Source organism: Nerophis ophidion, linkage group LG07 (assembly GCF_033978795.1).
Source record: "Nerophis ophidion isolate RoL-2023_Sa linkage group LG07, RoL_Noph_v1.0, whole genome shotgun sequence".
NCBI lineage: Eukaryota > Metazoa > Chordata > Actinopteri > Syngnathiformes > Syngnathidae > Nerophis > Nerophis ophidion.
Genome location: NC_084617.1, coordinates 6,598,879 through 6,624,860, shown reverse-complemented (window position 1 = coordinate 6,624,860; position 25,982 = coordinate 6,598,879). Strand labels below are relative to the sequence as shown.

Genomic DNA, 25,982 nt, shown 5'->3' with positions numbered 1-25,982 from the left:
CCCTGGTATAAACCGTGCTTGCCTAACAGAATTGCTATTGTGACATCCAGTGGACACATTTAGAACAGCAGTTCGTTAAAAAAAAAAAAAAAATAGCTCATTTTAATATTTGGCAAACTCATCACGCAGGCCGGGTAAAACCGGTTCACGGACCTGATCCGGCCTGCAAGCCGTACGTTTGACCCCCATGATGTACTGTCATGTTTTCTAATGACCGTAAATCTTCAACTAAACTAAGTATTTTAATGCTTGGAATCTGCGCTCAGAAAGTCAAAACTAACATTCTTCAGTCAGGTTTCACTATAATGTCAAAAATGGTGAATTTGAAAGAAAACACAACAAACAAAATCCATATTCAGTTTCTCAGTGGTTATGCACTTTTATTTAGAGTTTTTTGGGAGGGGGGGCGGAGTTAGTTAAATATCAGGATCAGCTCATAATGCCTGAGAAATCCTAACTCATGGGAATGAACTGTCGGGACGCTCCAGATGCTGGAGAATAATTTGTCTTTTAAAAAGCAGGACAACAAAGAATCACATTTGACAACATTTTGTAGACAAGCAGTACACAATACTGCCATCATGCTCACGTACACTTGAAATGAACCCAATGTGGGCGAACTCCGCGCAGACACGCTGATGTGGCTCGACTTACGAGGTCACGTCAGCTCATTTGAAATTCAGCTGTGCAATTTTAAAAATCTTTGTAAATAATAATAAAAAAAAAAAGCAGATTTTAACCCTGAATCCAAAAACTCTTCCACTCATAATGTCTCTCCTGATTGTGACGCGTGCAATGAAGGGGCGCCATCGAATAAAGCAGGGGTTTGGGAACCTTTTTGGACACATGTTTTGAAATGTATTTCCATATCATATTTTTTTACACTGAATACAACTAAATACGTGCATTAACGGACAAGCGGTAGAAAATGGATGGATGCATTTTTAAGTAAGACCATCATTTTTTGAGTATAATAAGTCTCCTATTCTTTTTAATAACGTTGTTATTCTGAAGCTAACCATCCATCCATTTTTCTAGCGCTTGTCCCATTTTTTTTTAATAACGTTATTCTGAACCCAACCACCCATCCATCCATTTTCTACCGCGTGTCCCGTTTTTTTTAATAACATTGTTATTCTGAAGCTAACCATCCATCCATCCATTTTTCTACCGCTTGTCCTGTTTTTTTTAATAACATTGTTATTCTCAAGCTAACCATCCATCCATTTTCTACCGCTTGTCCTGTTTTTTTAACAAAAAATTGTCATTCTGTAGCTAACCATCCATTTTCTACCACTTGTCCCGTTTTTTTTAATAGCATTATTATTCTGAAGCTAACCATCCATCCATCCATTCTCTACTGTTTGTCCCATTTTTCTTAACAACATTGTTATTCTGAAGCTAACCATCCATCCATCCATCCATCTTTTTTCCACCGCTTGTCCCATTTTTTTAATAACATCGTTATTCTGAAGCTAACCATCCATCCATCCATTTTTCTACCGCTTGTCCTGTTTTTTTTAATAACATTGTTATTCTCAAGCTAACCATCCATCCATTTTCTACCGCTTGTCCTGTTTTTTTAACAAAAAATTGTTATTCTGTAGCTAACCATCCATTTCCTACCGCTTGTCCATTTTTTAAAATAACATTATTATTCTGAAGCTAACCATCCATTTTTTACTGCTTGTCCCGTTTTTTTAACATTGTTATTCTGAAGCTAACCATCCATCCATTTTCTACCGCTTGTCCCGTTTTTTTAAATAACATTGTTATTCTGAAGCTAACCATCCATCCATCCATTTCCTACCGCTTGTCCCGTTTTTTAAACAAAAAATCGTTATTCTGTAGCTAACCATCCATTTCCTACCGCTTGTCCCGTTTTTTTAATAACATTATTATTCCGAAGCTAACCATCATCCATCCATTTTCTACTGCTTGTCCCGTTTTTTTAACAACATTGTTATTCTGAAGTTAACCATCCATCCATCCATTTTCTACTGCTTGTCCCATTTTTTTTAACAACATTATTCTAAAGCTAACCATCCATCCATCCATTTCCTACAGCTTGTTCCGTTTTTTTAACAAAAATTTTTTTATTCTTTAGCTAACCATCATCCATCCATTTTCTACCGCTTGTCCCGTTTTTTTAATAAAATTGTTATTCTGAAGCTAACCATCCATCCATCCATCCATCCATCCATTTTTCTACCGCTTGTCCCGTTATTTTAACAAAAAATTGTTATTTTGTAGCTAACCATCCATCCATCCATTTCCTACCGCTTGTCCATTTTTTAAATAATATTATTATTCTGAAGCTAACCATCCATTTTTTACTGCTCGTCCCGTTTTTTTAACAACATTGTTATTCTGAAGCTAACCATCCATCCATCCATTTTCTACCGCTTGTCCCATTTTTTTAAATAACATTGTTATTCTGAAGCTAACCATCCATCCATCTATTTTCTACCGCATCAAAAGAGCCACAGGTTCCCTACCCCTGCTATAAAGTGTACACAAATGAATGGAAAGAGGTTTTTTTGGGGTTGTGAGTTAAAATATTTTGCTAGTTTTGACACAAATCTGAAGCCAATCCAGGACATATATTATGTAATTCGTTTAAAAAAAAAAAAGTGCTTAGTCCTGATTAACTTCAGATTGGGCCGCCTTACTGACAAATAACAAAACGGCAGTCATCGAATATCAACAATGAAACGCTTGAAAATTTTTGAAAGACAAAACAAAAGTCGCGTAAAGCTGGCAAAAAAAAAAAAAGGGCTTGGAAAACATCAAATACATTCTATGAGAATTGCAGATTCATTTACAAGCGCCACTGATTGCCTGCAAAGCTTGGAAAATAAAAATATAAAAAAAAATAATTAAAACGCAGAAACCTACTTCCTGTCCAAGCTCTAGACAGGAAGCGGTGGGTAGTCCCGTAAGCGCGGTGCCGCACAGCAGCCCGATTAACACAAAGGCCGGGCGCCGCTCGCTGGAAAGAACCCAGCGGCGGCGACGCGATGACCTTAAGAGAAAGACGCTGGTCCTCGCCTGCCTTTCAGATACCGAGGCACGGCGAGGACGAGGATGAGGGGGGAAGGAGCGGTCGCCCTAAAAGACAACCTGGGGGGGACACCACGGCGTGTCTGGGTACAGCAGGCAGTGCACGGACTTGAACCTGCGGAAAAAAAAAACATACATTATTACGGCATATTACATTTTAACAGAAGTGTAGATAGAACATGTTGAAACAGAAAAGAGTGTGACACCTACCCTTTACATCAATATTTCTTAACCATGTTATTATTGGTTTATTATATGGGGTGGTATAGCTCGGTTGGTAGAGTGGCCGTGCCAGCAACTTGAGGGTTGCAGGTTCGATTCCCGCTTCCGCCATCCTAGTCCCTGCCGTTGTGTCCTTGGGCAAGACACTTTACCCACCTGCTCCCAGTGCCACCCACACTGGTTTAAATGTAACTTAGATATTGGGTTTCACTATGTAAAGCGCTTTGAGTCACTAGAGAAAAAGCGCTATATAAAATATAATTCACTTCACAAAAAAAACGTACTTTTACACAGACTTATTACATATTGTGTGTAGGGCTGGGCTATATGACCTTTTTTTTTTAATATCCATATTTTTAAGCCATATCAGGACACAACATACAGTTGGGCTAAAAAGTATTTAGTCAGCCTGTAGTTTTCATCATAGAAACACTTCAACTGTGAGAGACAGATTGTAGGAATTTTAAAGAATTTATTCGTAAATTATGGTGGAAAATAAGTATTTGGTCAACCATTCAAAGCGGTTTTGGCTCAAAATCTCACGATACATGGCCCCAATCCTTCTTTCCTTAACACGGATCAATCGTCCTGTCCCCTTAGCAGAAAAACAGCCCCAAAGCATGATGTTTCCCCCCCCATGCTTCACAGTAGGTATGGTGTTCTTGGGATGCAACTCGGTATTCTTCTTCATCCGAACACGACGAGTTGAGTTTATACCAAAAAAGTTCTATTTTTGGTTTCATCTGACCACATGACATTCTCCCAATCCTCTGCTGTATCATCCATGTATCCATTTTGGTATCAACTCAACTTTTTTTTTATTTTTGTTTTGGAAAATCTAGAAGAAATAATGATTTGTCTTTGTTAGAATTATAGCTAAATCCATTTTGTTATATATTCTAACAAAGTGCAGAGACACTAGTTATTTAGGGCTATATAAGTAAACATTGATTGATTGATTGATTGGATTTGAACCTATTTAAGTGAAGTGAATTATATTTATATAGCGCTTTTTCTCTCGTGACTCAAAGCACTTTACATAGTGAAACCCAATATCTGAGTTACATTTAAAGCAGTGTGGGTGGCACTGGGAGCAGGTGTGTAAAGTGTCTTGCCCAAGGACACAACGGCAGTGACTAGGATGGCTGAAGCGGGGATCGAACCTGGAACCCTTAAGTTACTGGCACTATGGCTCTACTTAAAACATGTCATCAAAATTTTAAAATGAATCTTAATCAGTAAAAATGACTAATGATGTTCCATAAATTATTTTTGGAATTTTTTCAAAAAGATTCAAATTAGCTAGTTTTTCCCTTCATTTTTTTCGCTTGAATTTTGAATTTTAAAGAGTCGAAATTGAAGATAAACTATGTTTCAAAATTGTATTTTCATTTTTTTCGTGTTTTCTCCTCTTTTAAACAGTTCAATTAAGTGTTAGTTTTTTTCATCATTTATTATCCATAAAAAAAATTCTGTAAAATAACAAAAAATGTACGACGGAATGACAGACAGAAATACACATTTTTTTAATATATATATTTATTAAAGGGGAACATTATCACCAGACCTATGTAAGCGTCAATATATACCTTGATGGTGCAGAAAAAACACCATATATTTTTTTAACCGATTTCCAAACTCTAAATGGGTGAATTTTGGCGAATTAAACGCCTTTCTGTTTATCACTCTTTTTGCGATGACGTCAGAATGTGACGTCGCCGAGGTAACACACCCGCCATTTTCATTCTCAACACATTACAAACATCGGGTCTCAGCTCTGTTATTTTCCGTTTTTTGGAGGGTGTAACAACACTAACAGGGAGGGATTCAAGTTGCACCACTGGCCCGAAGATGCCAAAGTGGCAAGAAATCTGCCGCCAGACCGCCATTGAATGTGCCGGAGTGTCTCCACATTTTACTGGTGATGCTAAGGCAGACATGGCACAGAGATGTATGGATAACCTGCAGATGCATTTGCTACGATAGTCAACGAAATCACAAAGGTGAGTTTTGTTGATTTTGACTGCCAGCTAATCGATGCTAACATGCTATGCTAATCAATGCTAACATGCTACCCTAATCGATGCTAACATGCCATTTACCGGCGGTGCTAAAGCAGACATGGCACAGAGATGTATGGATAACCTGTAGATGCATTTGCAACTATATTACATTTCCTTCCACCCACATTTAATGCGAAACAAACACTTACCAATCGACGGATTTAAGTTGCTCCAGTGTCAAAAGAGGCGAAAGTCCTGATCGTTTGGTCCGCACATTTTACCGGCGTCAATAGCTATTCGCTCAATAGCTTCAGTTTCTTCTTCAATATTTTCATACTCCAACCATCTGTTTCAATACATGCGTAATCTGTTGATTCGCTTAAGTCGCTGAAATCCGAGTTTGAATCCGAGCTAATGTCGCTATATCTTGCTGTGGTATTCCCATTGTTTGTTTACATTGGCAGCACTGTGTGACGTCACAGGGAAATGGTCAGTGTCTTCGCAGAGAGTCGAAAATAAGGCACTTTAAAGCTTTATTTAGGGATATTCCGAGACCGGTAAAATTTTGAAAAAAATTTCCAAAAATACAACAAGCCACTGGGAACTGATTTTTATTGTTTTTAACCCTTTTGAAATTGTGATAATGTTCCCTTTAAGGTAAATTGAGCAAATTGGCTATTTCTGGCAATTTATTTAAGTGTGTATCAAACTGGTAGCCCTCCGCATAAATCAGTACCCAAGAATTAGCTCTTGCTTTCATAAAGGTTGGTGATTATTAATTGTTTTTTAATTGTTTGCTCTCATCTAATGTTCACCCCTGACTTAGGGTTGTCAAACTCAAATTTAAAACTGAACAAAGCCGCGGGCCGAGGTTGAACAAATTAACCTTTTAATTGGGACCCAAACAAGTTTTGCATTGAATATTGAACAAGCAAGGCTTATATAACTTTATAGTGACATGCAAAATCCAGTTTCAAATAATAATAATAATTAAAAAACATCAAATAAAATTTAAATACACATTTAATGCCTCTTTTCTATTTGCAGCCTTCTGAGGTAAATATCAAAATATATTGTAGCGTTCCGAAAGAGTTAGTGCTGCAAGGGGTTCTGGGTATTTGTTCTGTTATGTTACAGTGCAGATTTTTTCACGAAATGTGTTTGTGATTCTTGTTTGGTGTGAGTTCACAGTGTGGCGCATATTTGTAACAGTGTTAAAGTTGTTCATACGGCCACCCTCAGTGTGACCTGTATTGCTGTTGACTAAGTATGCCTTGCATTCACTTATGTGTGTGTAATAGCCGCATATATTATGCGAGTGGGCCTGCACGCTGTTTGTATGGAGGAAATGCGGATGTGACGACAGGTTGTAGAGAATAAGGCACGCCCTCGATATTGTTGTCCGGGTGGAAATCGGGAGAATGCTTGCCCCGGGAGATTTTCGGGAGGGGCACTGAACTTCGGGAGGATTGGCAAGTGTGAGAAATTGCAGTGTAATAACGGCAGGTCAGCTATAATGTTAATTTGGTATTGCCTCAAGGGCCAAATTAAATTACACGGCGGGCCAAATGTGGCCCGCGGGCCAGAGTTTGACACCCATGTTCTAAGTTCTCACCTCGATGGATCCTCCTCCATGGGGAAAGCTCCTTTCAGGTTGATGATGTTACTTTTGTTTTCGAACATCCCGTAGCTCAGAGTGATCTGACACGGACGAGAAGAAGTCCCGTCAAGATGGTTCCAGAAGGTGAGACACGATGATGATGATGATGGCGATGGCTCCTTACCTGCTTGTGGATCTCAGAGCGTGAAACCTGCTGCAGGTTCTCCAGGTGGGAGTGGAAGAGGTTGCTGCGGATCAGGGGCACGCCCAATACCGACTCTATGATGTAACCGACGGTGCAGTCGTCCGGCAGGCGGATCTTCTCCGCCGTGTTCATGAAGTGGCCGCCGCTGGGGAGACGAGACACGGTTGAGGTAAGTGGTCATAAGACAACCCCTGATCGGCGACCGCGGTTCTTACCTGGCCCACGGGCTCATCTTCAGCGCCAAACCCCGACTAACGCAGAAGCCCGCCCCTCCGGTCGCGAACCAGAAGTTGACAGGTTTCTGTGGTGAAGAAGAAGACAGGACAAATGTAGAAAAGGCTAACGCAACCCAAAATGAGGTGAAATTGGTGGCGTCCGCACCATCTTGTTGTCCCCCAGCCTCTCCGTGGCCTCGATGGGTCTGTCCAGGCTGGGCTTGCCGATGTACACGTCCTGGGTGTGCTGGTACCGGGACAGCTGCTTCAGGAGCGTGCGCACGTTCACGTAGTTGTCGTCGTCAACGTGACAGAACCACCTGGCAACGACATTTTTGGACATTTTAGCATCAAACTGCCGTATTTTTCGGATTATAAATCGCTCCGGAGTACACGCATAATAAAGAAGGAAAAAAAACATATACCGTATTTCCTTGAATTGCCGCCGGGTATATAGTACGCGCCTGCCTAGAATTACTGCCGGGTCAAACTCGTTTTGCAAAATAATTAGCGCATGCTTAGCATTACCGCCGGCTCAGGATTAACACCAAGTCAAACTCATTTCGCAAAATATTATTTTTATTAGCCTATGTCTAGAATTTCCTCCGGGTCAAACCCGTTTCGCCAAATAATTAGCATATGCCTACGATTTCCACCGGGTCAAACACGTCACGTCACGAGTGACACTTCACCTGTCATCATTAATGTCCTTTGTGTTCTTTGATGTTTGATGTTTCCCTCTTACACACATGTAAGAGGGATGTGTACTATGGCTATGAGTTGTTCTTTTCCCTTGGCCTCAGTCTGCACCCCCACTCCAGGGCCTAGGCTAAGACTGATTTTTTATTTTGATTTTTTTATTTTATTTTAATCTTCTATTTTTTTTCCCCCCCCCCCCCGTTTACCTGTATGTCATCTTTTTTGTAAGGGGCGCTGGAAGCCGGCAGACCCGTCAGCGATCCTGTTCTGTCTCCCTGTAATGTTTGTCTGATCTTGAATGGGATTGTGCTGAAAATTTTAATTTTCCTGAAGGAACTCTCCTGACGGAATAAATAAAGTACTATCTAATCTAATCTAATCATTCTCAAAATGGAGGAGGCTGATTTCAATCATTTGAAATCGCATAAAGGGAAGAAGATTAAGAGCTATTCAGTAGGATTTAAGGTCCAAGCTATTGAATATGCTAAAAAAAAACAGTAAGCAGCTATGTTTTATTAATATACCGTAGCTGCGTGTGTCAAATATGAGTCATTAAATGACTCCCGCCTCCTGGTGGTAGAGGGCGCTAGTGATCCTTCTTGGCTGCAGAAGAAGTGACAACAAGCAGCAAGAGGGGCGGCATAGCTCGGTTGGTAGAGCGGCCGTGCCAGCAACTTGAGGGTTGCAGGTTCGATTCCCGCTTCCGCCATCCTTGTCACTGCCGTTGTGTCCTTGGGCAAGACACTTTACCCACCTGCTCCCAGTGCCACCCACACTGGTTTAAATGTAACTTAGATATCGGGTGTCGCTATGTAAAAGCGCTTTGAGTCACTTGAGAAAAAGCGCTATATAAATATAATTCCCTTCACTTCAAGAGTGAGCAGCGATCGTTTATTTTTTCCTCTCGCTTGAAATTTTAACATGGAGGATTACATATCTAAAATAAAACCGTTTTCTAAACTGGACTTTCAATCGAAGCAGGAGGTAATAAAGGAAGATCTCCATTGACACAGAGAAACTTTTAAAACTGAAGGAAGATAAGGAAGACTTCTATAAACAAGTTATCGATGCTTTTGATCAGAAGGAGCTGCCCATGGACTTCATTTATACGGCGTGGCGCAGTGGGAGAGTGGACGTGCCCAACCCGAGGGTCCCTGGTTCAATCCCCACCTAGTACCAACCTCGTCACGTCCGTTGTGTCCTGAGCAAGACACTTCACCCTTGCTCCTGATGGGTGCTGGTTAGCGCCTTGCATGGCAGCTCCCTCCATCAGTGTGTGAATGTGTGTGTGAATGGGTAAATGTGGAAGTAGTGTCAAAGCGCTTTGAGTACCTTGAAGGTAGAAAAGCGCTATACAAGTACAACACGTTTATTTATAAGTAAAGGTACGACCATAACGTTTTTTTTCTTATTAAATGTGCTTTTCATGATGGTATCCTTACATCACACTCAAACTTTTAAGCGCAGGCCTAAATTTACCGCATGCCTTTGGTAAACGCCGGAGTGAGAAGAGGTTTTAAATTAACGCCCCGGCGGCAATTCAAGGAAATATGTTATACGGGGTTTAATCACCAAAAATGATTCCCGGGCGCGGCCGGCGCCGCTGCTCACTGCTCCCCTCACCTCCCAGGGGGGGATCAAGAGTGACGGGTCAAATGCAGAGAATAATTTCACCACATCTAGTATGTGTTTGACAATCATGGGTACTTTAACTTTAACTTTAACTTTAAAAAGTCACCCTTAGGGGTTTTTGTGGAATTGGTGCGACGCCCCCGAGTGTAGGTCCACACTTACTTCTTGCTGGACTCCAGGAACTTGTCGTACTCCACGGCCATCTTGCAGGACAGGGCCTGTCTGCTGTGAGCGGCGGAGCAGTTGGTGTTGATGGCGTGACTCCCTGCGGCCGCACATGAAGAAGAAGGAGCGTCAGAAAAACACACAATGCGGCCAATGTGTTCTTGGCGGAAACATTCACACAGACGGATGTGTTTCCGCCGACCCCTTTAAGGCGCGACGCGCTTGGGCGGGGGGAGGGGGGGGGGGGGGGGAAATCCCCGCCGAATCGTGACACTCACCAATTTTCCGTTTGAGCTCTTCGTCCTCGCCGTCGGTGAAGATGTACGTCTGCGGGCAAAGAGAAAGGAACCAATTAACGGCGTGTTTGTTATGTGTGAAAAGTCGCATGCAGTAAACCAGGGGTGTCCAAGGTGTGGCCCCTTAGATGGAATTTAATTGGCCCCGCAGCATATTGTTGGAATAAATGTAAACGCAAAAAAATCCCAGTCAAAAAGTAAAAAGAATGAACAAACTTTAAATGGAATACTAATACTAATAAGTAATAATAAAACATAATTAATGACTGTGCATGTGAGCTGTCCATTCCGCTTATCTGAGGTCGGGTCGCGGGGGCAGCAGCCTAAGCAGGAAAGCCCAGACTTTCCTCTCCCCAGCCACTTCCTCCAGCTCCTCCCGGGGGATCCCGAGGCGTTCCCAGGCCAGCCGGGAGACATAGTCTTCCCAACGTGTCCTGGGTCTTCCCCGTGGTCTCCTACTGGTTGGACATGCCCTAAACAGGCGTTCTGACCAGATGCCCGAGCCACCTCATCTGGCTCATCTCCATGTGGAGGAGCAGCGGCTTTACTTTGAGTTTCCCCCGGATGACAGAGCTTCTCAATCTATCTTTAAGGGAGAGACCCGCCACCCGGTGGAGGAAACTCATTAAATATCTGTGACAGAGTGTAGGTACACAGAACATCATAGGGTCAAATGTGCGAGAAAAAGAGAGCTGACAGTGTTGACAATGTTGAAACCTTGTGTGGGAACCACAGGTGCAGAAACACAAAAGAAGAATCCCTGTGGGATGCAGAAACTGGCCAAGAAATTATTTCAGCCGCTTGTACCCGTGATCTTGTCCTTTTGGTCATAACCCAAAGCTCATGACCATAGGTGAGGATGGGAACGTAGGAGCTTTGCCTTCCGGCTCAGCTCCTTCTTCACCACAACGGATCGGTACAACGTCCGCATTACTGAAGACGCTGCACCGATCCATGCCTGTCGACCTCACCATCCACTCTTCCCCCACTCGTGAACAAGACTCTGAGGTACTTGAACTCCTCCACTTGGGGCAGGGTCTCCTCCCCAACCCGGGCGAGAACCATGGACTCGGACTTGGAGGTGCTGATTCTCATCCCACTCGCTTCACACTCGCTTTCGAACCGATCCAGTGAGAGCTGAAGATCCTGGCCAGATGAAGCAATCAGGACCACATTATCTGCAAAAAGCAGAGACCTAATCCTGCAGCCCCCAAACCGGATCCCCCTGCTAAGGCTAATGCTATGCTGGATCAATCGATAGATAGATGATAGTTTTTTAAGACAAAGTACAAGTCGATAACAAGGTAGTGATATGTATTTCTTACACTAACACGATACATAGCAGGATAGCGTAATTTACCAGTCTGACTTGCTAGCTGGTGCTAACGCTAATGCTAAGATAGCTCGATCGATAGATTGATGATAGATTTTAAAGAAAAAGTTATATATATATATATATATATATATATATATATATATATATATATATATATATGTATATAACAAGCTAGTGATATGTTTTTCTTACACTAACATGATAGATAGCGTAATTTACCAGTCTGACATGCTAGCTGATGCTAACGCTAATGCTAAGTTGGATTGATCGATAGATCGATGATAGTTTTTAAAGAAAAAGTTTATATACATATATATATATATATATATATATAAATAATAAGCTAGAGATATGTTTTTATTACACTAACATGATACATAGCTAGATAGCGTAATTTACCAGTCTGACTTGCTAGCTGGTGCTAACGCTAATGCTAAGTTAGATTGATCGATAGATCAATGATAGTTTTTAAAGAAAAAGTTATATATATATATATATATATATATATATATATATATATATATATAACATATATATATATATTTATATATATATATAACAAGCTAGTGATATGTTTTTCTAACACTAATATGATAGACAGCTGGATAGCATAATTTAGCATTTCGACTTGCTTGATGGTGCTAACGCTAATCCTAAATTAGATCGATTATAAATGGATGATAGTTTTTTAAAGAAAAAGTATATGTAGATAACAAGCTAGTGATGTTTTTCTTACACTAACATGATACATACTGTAGCAGGATAGCGTAATTTACCAGTCTGACTTGCTAGCTGGTGCTAACGCTAATGCTAAGTTAGATTGATCAATAGATCGATGATAGTTTTTAAAGAAAAAGTTTATATGCTTGTATATACAATATATATATAACAAGCTAGTGATATGTTTTTCTTACACTAATATGATAGATAGCTGGATAGCGTAATTTAGCATTTCGACTTGCTTGATGGTGCTAACGCTATTGCTAAGTTAGATTGATCGATAGATCGATGATAGTTTTTAAAGAAAAAGTTTATATGCATGTATATACAGTATATATATATAACAAGCTAGTGATATGTTTTTCAATCCAGCTAACACTAATATGATAGATAGCTGGATAGCGTAATATACCAGTTTGACTTGCTTGCTGGTGCTAACGCTAATCCTAAATTAGATCTATTGTAAATGGATGATAGTTTTTTAAATAAAAATTATATGTAGATTACAAGCTAGAGATGTTTTTCTTACACTAACATGATACATACTGTAGCAGGATAGCGTAATTTACCAGTCTGACTTGCTAGCTGGTGCTAACGCTAATGCTATTGATTAGATCGGTAGATGCAATTTTTTTAAAGTTTTTGTGCCAATGATTGTCTCACACACACTAGGTGCTGTGAAATGTGTCCTCTGCATTTGACCCATCCCCTTCCTCACCCCCTGAGAGGTGAGAGAGCAGTGAGCAGCAGCGGTGGTCACGCCCGGGAATCATTTTTGGTGATTTAACCCCTCAGTTCCAACCTTCGATGCTGAGTGCCAAGCAGGGAGGTAATGGCTCCCATTTTTATAGTCTTTGGTATGACTCGGCCGGGGTTTGAACTCACAACCGACCCATCTCAGGGCGGTAGGTTGTTAAGGCCTACTGAGACCCACTACTAGCGACCACACAGTCTGATAGTTTATATATCAATGATGAAATATTAACATGCCAACACATGTTTACTAAATTGCAATTTTCAATTTCCCGCGAAGTTTCCTGTTGAAAACGTCGCGAAATGATGACGTGTTTGACGTTATTGGTTGCAGGCGACATATTAGCCCAGCACCACTTATGGCAATAAGTCGTCTCTTTGCATCGCATAATTACACAGCAAATTGGACATCTGTGTTGCTGAATCTTTTGCAATTTGTTCAATTAATAATGGAGACGTCAAAGAAGAATGCTGTTGGTGGAAAGCGGTGGATTGCAGCTGCCTTTAGCACCGAAACACAGCCGATGTTTCTTTGTTTGTTGTGAAGCTTTAACCCAGAGCGGTCAAGCGAACATGTTTCTCTACGTCAACCAGCAAGTTTTTGGATGGGAAAATTGTGATATTAAGTCGGCTCTTAACGGAGACTTCAGTGGATTATGCGACCTCACCCTGCAGCTCAAAAAGTCAGCTGTGTCTCTGAGAGACACTGGTGTTTACCGCAGCCATCCGACTTTCAGGTATGACTTTATAATCTCACTAAAATACTATCAACACAATAAGCAGATAAGGGATTTTCCAGATTTATCCTAGTAAATGTGTCGAATTACATCTGAAACGCTCCCACTGCCGCCAACTGGAGCCGTCGCCTTTTCTATTTTTTTTTTGTGCTTCACTCTAACTTTCCTCCTCCACGAATCTTTCATCCTCGCTCAAATTAATGGGGAACTTGTGGCTAAAACCTGGAGTACACTAATGCTGGATGGGTAGAAAAAGGTCTTGTATACCCTCGCCCCCATGATGCATCTTGCTTCCCGTCACTTTAAGACAACCCGCCCCCGATTAGCAGCGCTTAGCGTGTCTTTAATGTCGCCCCCGGTTAAACAACCTCCTGCTCCCATAAAGACCCATTGTGCCGCCCGTCCCTACTCTCTCCATGGCAACCGCACAGCCGCCCCCGGAGCATCCCAGACCCTGGAACAAAACCTGGCGGGGGCGAGGCGGACCCCATTCGTGCGTCCCAATTACCACCATCACTCCCTTTTCCCACCCAAGTATGTGACTCCAGGCGCTTTTTAGAACAAACCGAAAACGACTTTTGTGCGCGTGACAGGTGTTCGCCCCAACAGTCTGTTTACACTCCAGGTGAGGCAGCACCTGCCGGGCGGCACGCTACTTGTGCACGGCGCCACGTGTCCGAACACGCCGCCTCATCACGCCTTCTCCTAACCGCCCGGGCCCCGCAAAGCGAGAGGCCCCTGGCTGTGTTTGTGCGGCAAACATCTCAAGTGGAGCGCCATGAGACTTTATTTGCTTTGGGACGGCGGTTGCCCGGGCAAGTCCTCTCGGACGCTTTCTGCGCTGATCCAAGGATGTCGTTGTGGCTTTTGCAGCCCTTTGAGACACTTGGGATTTAGGGCTATATGATTGATTGATTAGGTCAAAGTGGTTTTCACTGAGGGCCACGTGGCAGTTATGTTTGGCCCCAGAGGACCGATTCTAACAGTGAATACAATTACACCATTTTTTTTGTATTTTATTAGATTTTTTTACATTCGAATGTAAAAAAATATATTTTAAGTTGCAATAATTTCACTTTAAAATGTAGTGTATGTTACTGTAAATGGAAAAACTGTACTGCTGTTTTTTATGGTTAAAAAAGGCAGCTCAGTTGCCAAAATTTTACTGTAAAACTTACATTAGTTTTTTTACCGTCAATGGAAAAAAAGTGCATTTTTACAGTAAAAATGTTGGCACCTGAGCTGCTAGTTTGGTTGTTGTTGTTTTTTACTAAAAATCAACAACTGTAGATTTTTTTGTTGTATTACTGTAAATGCCAAAATGATGCCACAGTTTATTATAGTAAAAAAAAGTACTGTTTTTTTCATTTAGAGAAAAATGCAGTAAAAAAAACAGTTAATTTTACAATACTACAATTAACTTTATTGCTACTTTTGCATTGCACAATTTGATGATAACTTGCTTTGAAATCATTATAATTACCTTTGTCAGGAATTTTAGTGGGGAAAAAACTATAATTTTGGGGAATATTTCACACTATCAAACACTAAAAACATGCTGTGCAGTGAGACCATGTTTGCATTTTATTTTTATTTTTTTTAAGTAAAATGTAAAAACAAATGTTAGTTGTAATAATTTCACCTTAAAATGTAGTTTATATTACTGTAAATGGAAAAACAGTACTGCTGTTTTTTATGGTTAAAAAAGGCAGCTCAGTTGCCAGAATTTTACTGTAAAACTTACATTAGTTTTTTTACTGTCAATGAAAAAAAGTGCATTTTTACAGTAAAAATGTTGGCACCTGAGCTGCTAGTTTGGTTGTTGTTTTTTTACTGCAAATCAACAAGTGTAGATTTTTTGTTGCATTACGTGCAGTTTATTATAGTAAAAAAAAAGTAGTTTTTTTTCATTTAGAGAAAAATGCGGTAAAAACACAGTAAATTTTACAATATTACAATTACATTTATTGCTACTTTTGCATTGCACAATTTGATGATAACTTGCTTTGAAATAATTATAATTACCTTTGTCAGTAATTTTAGTGGGGAAAAAAACAATTTGGAGTAATATTTCACACTATCAAACATGAAAAACATGCTGTGCAGTGAGACCATGTTTGCATTTTATTTCTACTTTTTTTAACAGTAAAATGTAAAAAAAATATTTTAAGTTGTAATAATTTCACCTTGAAATGTAGTGTATGTTACTGGAAATGGAAAAAAAGTACTGCTGTTTTTTTATGATTAAAAAAGCATCTCAGTTGACAGAATTTTATTGTAAAACTTACATTAGTTTTTTTTACTGACAATAAAAAAAAGTGCATTTTTACAGCAAAAATTTTGGCACCTGAGCTGCTAGTTTGGTTGTTGTTGTTTTTTACTGCAAATCAACAAGTGTAGATTTTTTGTTGTATTACAGTAAATGCCAAAACGACGCCACAGTTTATTATAGTAAAAAAAAGTACAGTTTTTTTCATTTAGAGAAAAATGCGGTAAAAACACAGTAAATTTTACAATATTACAATTACATTTATTGCTACTTTTGCATTGCACAATTTGATGATAACTTGCTTTGAAATCATTATAATTACCTTTGTCAGTAAATTTAGTTGGAAAAAAAACAATAATTTGGAGTAATATTTCACACTACTAAACACTAAAAACATGCTGTGCAGTGAGACCATGTTTGCATTTTATTTTAATTTTTTTTAAACTAAAGTGTAAAAACAAATATTGTTAGTTGTAATAATTTTACCTTAAAATGTAGTGTATGTTACTGTAAATGGAAAAACAGTACTGCTGTTTTTATGGTAAAAAAAAAAAAATGCAGCTCAGTTGCCAGAATTTTACTGTAAAACTTACATTAGTTTTTTTACTGTCAATGAAAAAAAGTGCATTTTTACAGTAAAAATTTTGGCACCTGAGCTGCTAGTTTGGTTGTTGTTTTTTACCGCAAATCAACAAGTGTAGATTTTTTGTTGTATTACTGTAAAAGCCAAAACGATGCCACAGTTTATTATAGTAAAAAAAAAAGTACTGTTTTTTTCATTTAGAGAAAAATGCGGTAAAAACACAGTAAATTTTACAATATTACAATTAAATGTATTGCTACTTTTGCATTGCACAATTTGATGATAACTTGCTTTGAAATCATTATATGCTGTTTTTATGGTAAAAAAAAAAAAAGGGCAGCTCAGTTGTCAGAATTTTACAGTAAAACTTGTTTTTTTTATTACTGTAAATGAAAAAAAGTAAATTTTTACAGTAGTTTGTGGCATCTGAACCGAGGATGTCGTTGTGGCTTGTGCAGCCCTTTGAGACACTTGTGATTTAGGGCTGTAAAAATAAACATTGATTGTTTGACAGTGAAATTTTAGCACCTGAGCTGCTAGTTTGCTGGGGGGGTTTTAACGGCAATCATCAACTGTGGATTTTTTTGGGTGTATTACTGTAAATGCCAAAACAGTAAAAAAAAAGTAAAGGTTTGTTTAATTTCGAGAAAAATTATGTAAAAACCACTGTAAATTTCACAATTTTACCTTTAAATTTAGTGCTACTTTTGCATTGCACAATTTGATGGATAACTAGCTTTGAAATCATTATTATTAGTAGTATTTTTTTAATTAAAAAATGGTTTGAATTTTTGATAATATATTTTCGCACAATATTTAAGTTAACATTAGGCTCCAGCACCCCCGTTACCCCAAAAGGGACAAGTGGTAGAAAATGAATGGATATATATTTATATATAATTTGCGATTACATGGAGTACATTTTTTTTTCTCCCAAAATAGAAAAAAAGAAAATTTTTAGTCAGAAAAGTTACAGTCATTTATTGATATATATTTTTTCCAGGCTTTCGGGGAGCCAAATAAAATGAAGTGGCGGGCCACGTCTGGCCCCCGGGCCTTGGGTTTGACACCTGTGAGCTGATGGCAGATGTCGAGGCGCAGAAGCTGGGATCAGAATGTGATGGCTCCACCTGCCCCCCAAGCCCACCACCCTCGATGTGGACTGAATACAACAATGTGGGAGGAAAATCCTCCACTGGGGAAAGTTCTAAATATGTTTGCTTGCATTTGCATTCAGCTGCAGGAGTTAGGCCCCTCCCCCTTCAACCCCCGCCGCCACCCCTCGCCTTTGTTTCTCAACTGCAACTTTCACTGCATGCAAATGAAAGTATCTGTGCGGCAGAGATAAGGGGAGGCAGGTCAGGGGTGGCTTGGCATGGCCCCCCCGTCTGAGTGCGTGGTGCCTGGATGGCTGCCTCCAGCGCCACAGGAAGGAAGCCCGCTGGCGGGCACCCTTCCCTCTATTGAGCACCCCAGACTCCATTGTAGGAGAAAAAGTGGTTCTAAAACAAATATGTTACTCAATTCCAGCCATTTACGGATTTAGGCAGCCATTGTCGGATCGCCGGCTTCTTCCATTCGAAAACAAAGAGAATTAAAGCTGCAAGCAGCGTTGGCCGGGTCCGCTTTGGCTGTTGCCGCCGTGACTCAAGCCCTGGTCTTAGTCAGACCTACATAGCGGTTTTTGTTTCATGTCTCTACGACATTCCTAACAGAAGTTACAAGCAGTTTTGTCAGGGGTTTTTCCTAGGGGGCGCTAGAGCGCAATTTTGACTTTAGGGGTTTGTTTTTTTATTAGATGGCAATTTTCGCCAGTCCTGATGTGTGTGTAAAATTTGGTGAGTTTTGAAGCATGTTAAGGGGGTCAAAATACAGATCGGCGTTTCTGGATGTTGTTGATAAATAGCTTTCGCTTTGCATAGTAGAGCTATAACTTGCACTTTGGAGCATTTTAAGGGGGTCAAATTACAGCTCATAGAGGCAAAAATGACATTTTTTAGGAAAATTTGCACAGGGGTTTTTTGAAGGCGCGTAAAACCCAAACTGGAGCACTAATCACGAAATCACTAATCACGAAATCACTAATCACAAGCACGAAATTGACAAATAAAGCTGACTTGACTTGACTTGACTTCAACTGTGAGAGACAGAATGTGAAAAAAAATCCAGGAATTCACATTGTAGGAATTTTAAATATTTTTTTGGTAAATTATGGTGGAAAATAAGTATTTTGTCAACCATTCAAAGCTCTCACTGATAGAAGGAAGTTTTGGCTCAAAATCTCAAATCTCACGATAACCAAAACTCTTTCGATAACTTTTAATCAGAAGGGTTCAAACTGTCCTGTGCGAGTTTGAAGCCAAAACGACAAACGTGCTCAGAGGAAATAACGTTTGAAAAAAGGTGACGGGTGTTTACAAAAATTTTATTTTGAAGGGGTAATTTTTAACTTCCTGTTGATTTTTGCTGAAGGATGTCAATTTTAAAATGTAGGTCTAAGTGAGACCTACATAGAGGTATTTGTTTCATGTCTGTCCGACATTCCTACTGGAAGTTACAAGCAGTTTTGTCTGTTTTCTCTTCCTAGGAGCAGTTTTTTCTGTGTTTTATTCAAAAATTGCGCTAGAGCGCATTTTTAAATTTTCAGGTTTAGTTTTTTTCATTAGACCGCAATTTTTGCCAGTACTGATGTGTGTGCCAAGTTTGGTGAGTTTTGAAGCATTTTAAGGGGGTCAAATTACAGCTCAAAGAGTTTGGAAAAATAGAATTTTTCGCGAACATTTTGCTTTGAATGAGTTTTTACAAAATTTCTGTTGATTTTTGCCGTATGGAGTAAAATTATGAAATTTAGGTCTAAGTTAGCCCTACATAGAGGTTTTTGTTTAATGTCTCTACGACATTGCTAACGGAAGTTACAAGCAGTCTGTTTTTTTTTTTTCCTAGGGGGCGCTAGAGCGCATTTTTGATTTTTGGGGTTTGGTTTTTTATTAGACGGCAATTTTCGCCAGTTGTGTGTGAAATTTGGTGAGTTTTGAAGCATGTTCAGGGGGTCAAATTACAGTTCAAAGAGGCGGCGGAATAATAATAATAATAAAGAATAATAACAAAACGCACCAGTTTCAACAGGGTCCCTAACAAGATTTGGTAACACAGCACGATTTCTTACGGCTTAAATAAATATTCATAAGGTTTTATATATCATAACAAATATAAGTAAGTATATACAGTTTCCGGACCATAAGGCGCACTGCCGAAGACTGTGTCTCTAGTCTAGCCCAGGGGTCGGGAACCTTTTTGGCTGAGAGAGCCAAGAAGCCAAATATTTTAAAATATATTTCCATAAGAGCCATATAATATTTTTTTTAACACTAAACACAACTAAACGCCTGCATTTTTAAGTAAGACCAACATTTCTAGAGTATAATAGGTCTCTTATTCTTTTTGATAACATTCTTATTCTGAAGCTAACTGTGGAGGGGGCGTGGCCAGTGGGCCTGCAGCGAAGCAGGGTGTTGCCAGGACCGGCCTCGAAATCAGCGACAGGCGCGTAGACGGCCCACCTGGGCCTTATTATCTAATCATCTGTTGCCATGTTATAAGCAGCAGCCAGCAGGAGAGACGGGGTTGGGGCTGGAGCCAGAGCGCGAGCGAGAACGAAAGAGAAAAAGACAATTGCTTGAAAGCAATTGAGAGACTTATTGAAAATTAAAACAATATTGTAATCCTGAAACAGGCTCTCATGTTGGTGCTTGGTGGTCTTAAGAACCCCCTCGAGGGCAAGACCCACACTAACCAATAATAAATAAATGACTTCTTACCATTAACGCAATTTCTTGAACATAAAAATGCATGAGAAGGTTATTATTCATTACTTATCGTGTAAAGCAATGTCAGCTCAGATCTATCTGAGAGCCTTTGCGTGCCGGCCAAGGTACATAATATCTACGGCTTTTCACGCAGACAGGTGAATGTAATGCATACTTGGTCAACAGCCATACAGGTCACACTGAGGGTCGGCCGTATAAACAACTTTAACACTCTTACTGTTGCGGTTGGGACCCATATTGAGGGGCCAAGTTGCCACCCCAGGATGCTACAGGACTCAGACTAGGCAGGATTGCAGGTAGGAGCTTGTTTTAATATACAAAATGATAAAAGAACCCTGACAAAAGGCAAAGAAAAGGCGTGCCTACGCACGGGAAGCTAAATGCTAATAGTTAGCAAGAGTCGAGTTCAAAGAGTCCAAAGTAGCGCTTGCCGAGCGCGCGGAAGCTGAGACAGGACTTAGCAAGCTAAATACAAAAGCAGGAATACCAAACGTTGCATGAAGCAAACAAAACCTCCAGACAGAACTAAGGTAGCAGGCCGGTTTGAATACGCAAACAATAATCCAAAACAGGTGTGCGTCAGAAAGTCAGTGCAGGTGGAGCAAAGGAAGTCGCCATGGTGACAAATACAAACTAGGAAGTGCACAAACAAAGGGATCGGAAGAGTCCGAAAAGAACCAAAAGACACACAAAAAGGAGTCAAGAACAAAACTATGTCCGATCCGGGACACGGATCGCGACATTTACAAATATGCGCCACACTGTGAATCCACACCAAACAAGAATGACAAACACGTTTCGGCAGAACATCTGCACCGTAACACAACATATACACGACAGAACAAATACCCAGAATCCCTTGCAGCACCAACTCTTCCACTATGGACTGGACTCCCACTATTACGTTAAATCCACTATGGACTGGACTTTCACTATTATGTTAGATCCACTACGGACTGGACTCTCACAATATCATGTTAGATCCACTATGGACTGGACTCACACTATTATGTTAGATCCACTATGGACTGCACTCCCACTATTACGTTAAATCCACTATGGACTGGACTCTTATTATGTTAGATCCACTATGGACTGGACTCTATTATGTTATATCCACTATGGACTGGACTCCCACTATTATGTTAAATCCACTATGGACTGGACTCTCACTATTATGTTAGATCCACTATGGACTGGACTCCCACTATTACGTTAAATCCACTATGGACTGGACTCCCACTATTATGTTAGATCCACTATGGACTGGACTCTCACTATTATGTTAGATCCACTATGGACTGGACTCTCACACTATCATGTTGGATCCACTATGGACTGGACTCCCACTATTATGTTGGATCCACTATGGACTGGACTCCCAGTATTACTATTATGTTAGATCCACTATGGACTGGACTCCCACTATTATGTTAGATCCACTATGGACTGGACTCTCGCTATTATGTTAGATCCACTATGGACTGGACTTTCTCTATTATGTTAGATCCACTATGGACTGGACTCTCACACTATTATGTTAGATCCACTATGGACTGGACTCTCACACTATTATGTTAGATCCACTATGGACTGGACTCTCACTATTATGTTAGATCCACTATGGACTGGACTCTCACTATTACGTTAGATCCACTATGGACTGGACTCTCACAATTATATGTTAGTTCCACTCGACGTCCATTGCACAGGTCGCCCTAGGGCAGGTCCCCACATCTGCGGTCCTCTTCAAGGTTTCTCATTGTCCCATTGGATTGAGTTTTTCCTTGTCCTGATGTGGGCTCTGAGCCCAGGATGTTGAGTCACTCGTAATTTAAGGCTATATAAATAAAAAATGATTGATTGATGAGCAAGATTATCCACAAAATGAATGGATGGATGAAATAAATTCAGAATGTTAATCGATGGCTTAACTAAAACAATCGATAGCTGTCGCCATGGCGATGAGGTCAGTCTGCCTCTGGTTGCCGAGCACGCTGGCCTAATGCGCCGTAGATGTTCATCAGCTGAGCGTGAGAATTAATGACGCCGGCTATGGGCGGCCATATGTACACGGTGGGAACCAGGAGCATCCTTTGTTCCGTGTCTCCTGACCACCTGGCGCCCCCCCCCCCCCCCCTCCAGCCCCCCCCCCCCCCTTGCAGGAAACTCCCTCTTGCATTGAAGCCTCTATCTTTCTCCTTAATGTCGCCAGCTGCCTTGCAGGACTTTTTCTTTTCACTACAGTCGTCAGAGATCTTAACTCGCGACCATTACCAGCAATTAGCCTCCTCCTTTCAACCACACATGCACGGACGCTTAAGGAATAAACGTACAAAAAACATGCTCAAACAGAGCCCAGACCTAAATCCAGTAGAAAACCTATGGTGTGGCCTAACACTTTTAACACTTTCCATGCATCTTCATATGGGATGATAGTAGCCCCCCCCCCACTTTGACCGAGCGTCTTTGTCGGGACACATTTTCACACGCACCCCTTTTTTTTTTTTTGTTCCGCGTCCCCTTCTGGAAGGAAGCCCTCCCCCCCCGTCACCTCCGTACGCTTGACCCAGACTCGGCTCTAGCGTTCCCATGGAGAAAATGAGGGGAGAAAGCGAGCCCCCCCCCCCCCCCAAAAAAAAGACCACCTTTGTTCCTCCTTCAAAGTTTGGAAAGAAAAGGGGGACAGGAGTTGTGGTGCTGGCTTGCAGAAAGAAGCATCTGGGGGGGCTTGGAAGAAAAAAAAAACTACCCCTCACCCCAAAAAAGAGAGGAGGGATAACAGGGGTGTCGAACCCATTTTAGATCGGGGGGGGGCACATGGTGAAAAATCTACTCCCGAGTGGGCCGGACTGGTAAAATCACGGCACGATAACTTAAAAATAAAGACAACTTCAGATTACTTTCTTTGTGTAGAAAATAGAACAAGCACATTCTGAAAATCTACAAATCGTAATGTTGTTGTTTTATCTTTACACTTACATGTTGCGGTTAATAGTGGTGTCGTTACTTATACTTTCTAAAAAAATTTCCAGCTCCGCCGCTCCCAGCCTTTTGGAATGCCCTCCCTGACCACTTGAGGACACCACAGACTGTGGATGCTTTTGAAAAAAGCTTAAAAACCCTTCTTTTTTTAAAAAAAACAAACACTTTTTTAGATATATGCATACTAGTTCTAGCTATTCCATTCTAGTTTTTATTTTCATTTTTTTATCATCTTTTTATTAGTTTTGAATACACTGTAGCACATTGAGGTTGTTTGCTCAATGTAAAGTGCTTTTTACAAAAAAAATCCATCCATCCATCCATTTCCTACCGCGTATTCCCTTTGGGGTCTCGGGGGGTGCTGGTGCCTATCTCAGCTACAATCGGGCGGAAGGCGGGGTACACCCTGGACAAGTCGCCCCCTCATCACAGGGCACAAATAAAATCTATTATCCATCCATTCATTTCTACCGCTTATTCCCTTTTGGGGTCTCGGGGGGTGCTGGTGCCTATCTCAGCTACAATCGGGCGGAAGGCAGTGTACACCCTGGACAAGTCGCCACCTCATCAAAGGGCAGAAAATAAAATCTATTATTATTATTATTATTATTATTCAATTGTGATAGTGTTCGTGAGTCAACTCATTGGTGTTCATTTTCAATCTATCAAGGATAAAAAAAATGCAGGATTTTATTTACGTAGTTCGCTCATTTCCCTCGACTGGTGTACAAACATGGTTTATATTTGTTTACGTATGTAGCATCATCTACAATGATACAAAGAATTGCTATTGCGACATCTAGTGGACACATTTAGAACTGCGGTTTCTTTCTTTCCGGCTCACTTTTATACTTCGCAAACTTAGGCCCGCAGGGTCTTAGGTTTGACACCCCTTGCATAGCAGAAAGAGGGAGCCCCCCCCTCATTAAAAGTGCACATCACTCAGAGAAGAATGGAAAGTGCACTAAGGGAGGGGCATAAAGACCCAGCAATAATTAATTATTATTATTATTAAGGTAGCACATGGATGGATGCATGGATTAAGGCAGTGGTTCTCAAATGGGGGTACTTGAAGGTATGCCAAGGGGTACGTGGGGGGGTATAGCTCGTTTGGTAGAGTGGCCGTGCCAGCAACTTGAGGGTTCCAGGTTCGATTCCCGCTCTCGCCATCCTAGTCACTGCTGTTGTGTCCTTGGGCAAGACACTTTACCCACCTGCTCCCAGTGCCACCCCCACTGGTTTAAATGGAACTTAGATATTGGGTTTCACTATGTAAAGCGCTTTGAGTCACTTGAGAAATGCGCTATGGAAATATAACTACGTCAGATTTTTTTTTTTAGATATTCTAAAAATAGCAACAATTCAAAAATCCTTTATATTTATTGAATAGTACTTCAAGAAAATATGAATGTAAGTTCATAAACTGTGAAAAGAAATGCAACAATGCAATATTCAGTGTTGACAGCTAGATTTTTTTGTGGACATTTTCCATAAATATTGATGTTAAAGACTTATTTTTTTTTTTTTGTGAAGAAATCCTCGTCCAGGGTGTACCCTGCCTTCCGCCCGATTGTAGCTGAGATAGGCGCCAGCGCCCCCCCGCAACCGCAAAAGGGAATAAGCGGTAGAAAATGGATGGATGGATGTTTAAAATTAAGTTCATGAATCCAGATGGATCTCTATTACAATCCCCAAAGAAGGCACTTTAAGTTGATGTTTACTTCTATGTGTAGAAATCCATCCATTTTTCTACCGCTTATTCCCTTTGGGGTCACGGCGCTGGTGCCTATCTCAGCTACAGTCGGGCGGAAGGCGGTGTACACCCTGGACAAGTCGCTACCTCATCGCAGGGCTTTATAATTGAATCACTTGTTTATTTATTAACAAGTTTGAAAGGGAATAAGCGGTAGAAAATGGATGGATGGAAGTTTTTAGTTATTTTTTAAATATTTTTCCCCCACATAGTTCAAGACAGACCACTACAAATGAGCAATATTTTATACAATTTAATAAATTAGAAACTGATGACATAGTTCTGTATTTTACTTATTTATCTCTTTTTTTTAACCAAAAATGCTTTTCTCTTATTAGGGGGTACTTAAATTAAAAAAAATGTTCACTGAAAAAAGGTTGAGAACCACTGGATGAAGGGACAAGCGGTAGAAAATGGATGGATTATCAATAAAGCCTACCTGCTGCATGCTCCTGGAGATCCAAGTGTCCAGCAGGAGGTTCAGTCTGGCCTGGTGGAACTTCTTGGTGGTTTTCACCGCGATGAACAGGTCGTTGAGGTTGATGTCTTCCGCCGGCGGAGGTGAGGCGCGAACGTCCGCCTTCTCCGAGCCGGGGGTTCCCTCCGGCGGCTTCTCCGCTTCCCTCCGCCCGCGGTTCAGCTTGCTGAAGTACGCCGAGAATCCCTTCTGCCCGGCGGCGCCGCTGTCCCGCTCGGTGCGCGTCCCCCGGAGGAGGCTCTCCGCATAAGCCCGGTGATGCCGCACGGCGACCAGCAGCGTCAGTAGGCAAAGCCCCGCAGTGGTGGCCACGCAGATGGCGGTCTTCTTCCCGTTGTTTTTTAACATAATTCAACTATGACAGAAACGTTAAACCAATATTCTACTTTAAAGTCCATACGGTAACTTTTCGCGTCGTCTTAGAGACCCTCTTCGGTGCAT

General features: G+C 40.9%; 1 protein-coding gene across 1 annotated transcript; it reads right to left on the bottom strand.

Moving 5' to 3' along the window:
• Positions 1–354: 354 nt before the first annotated feature.
• On the bottom strand, positions 355–25,982 carry lfng (LFNG O-fucosylpeptide 3-beta-N-acetylglucosaminyltransferase). The gene is made up of 8 exons (XM_061905263.1): positions 25,503–25,982; positions 10,083–10,131; positions 9,802–9,904; positions 7,475–7,628; positions 7,309–7,394; positions 7,073–7,238; positions 6,904–6,989; positions 355–3,178 (listed from the first exon to the last, which is right to left on the bottom strand). Exons 1-8 carry the CDS (start codon positions 25,887–25,889, stop codon positions 3,112–3,114), a joined length of 1,098 nt encoding a protein of 365 aa, XP_061761247.1. The 5' UTR covers positions 25,890–25,982; the 3' UTR covers positions 355–3,111.

Excerpts from the sequence above, each read along its gene's own strand:
- lfng (XM_061905263.1), bottom strand. The coding sequence starts at position 25,889 with ATGTTAAAAAACAACGGGAAGAAGACCGCCATCTGCGTGGCCACCACT. Across the intron at positions 10,132-25,502 it reads TCTCCAGGAGCATGCAGCAG|ACGTACATCTTCACCGACGG; the intron begins GTAGGCTTTATT and ends CTTTGCCCGCAG. Across the intron at positions 6,990-7,072 it reads GCTCTGAGATCCACAAGCAG|ATCACTCTGAGCTACGGGAT; the intron begins GTAAGGAGCCAT and ends CGTCCGTGTCAG.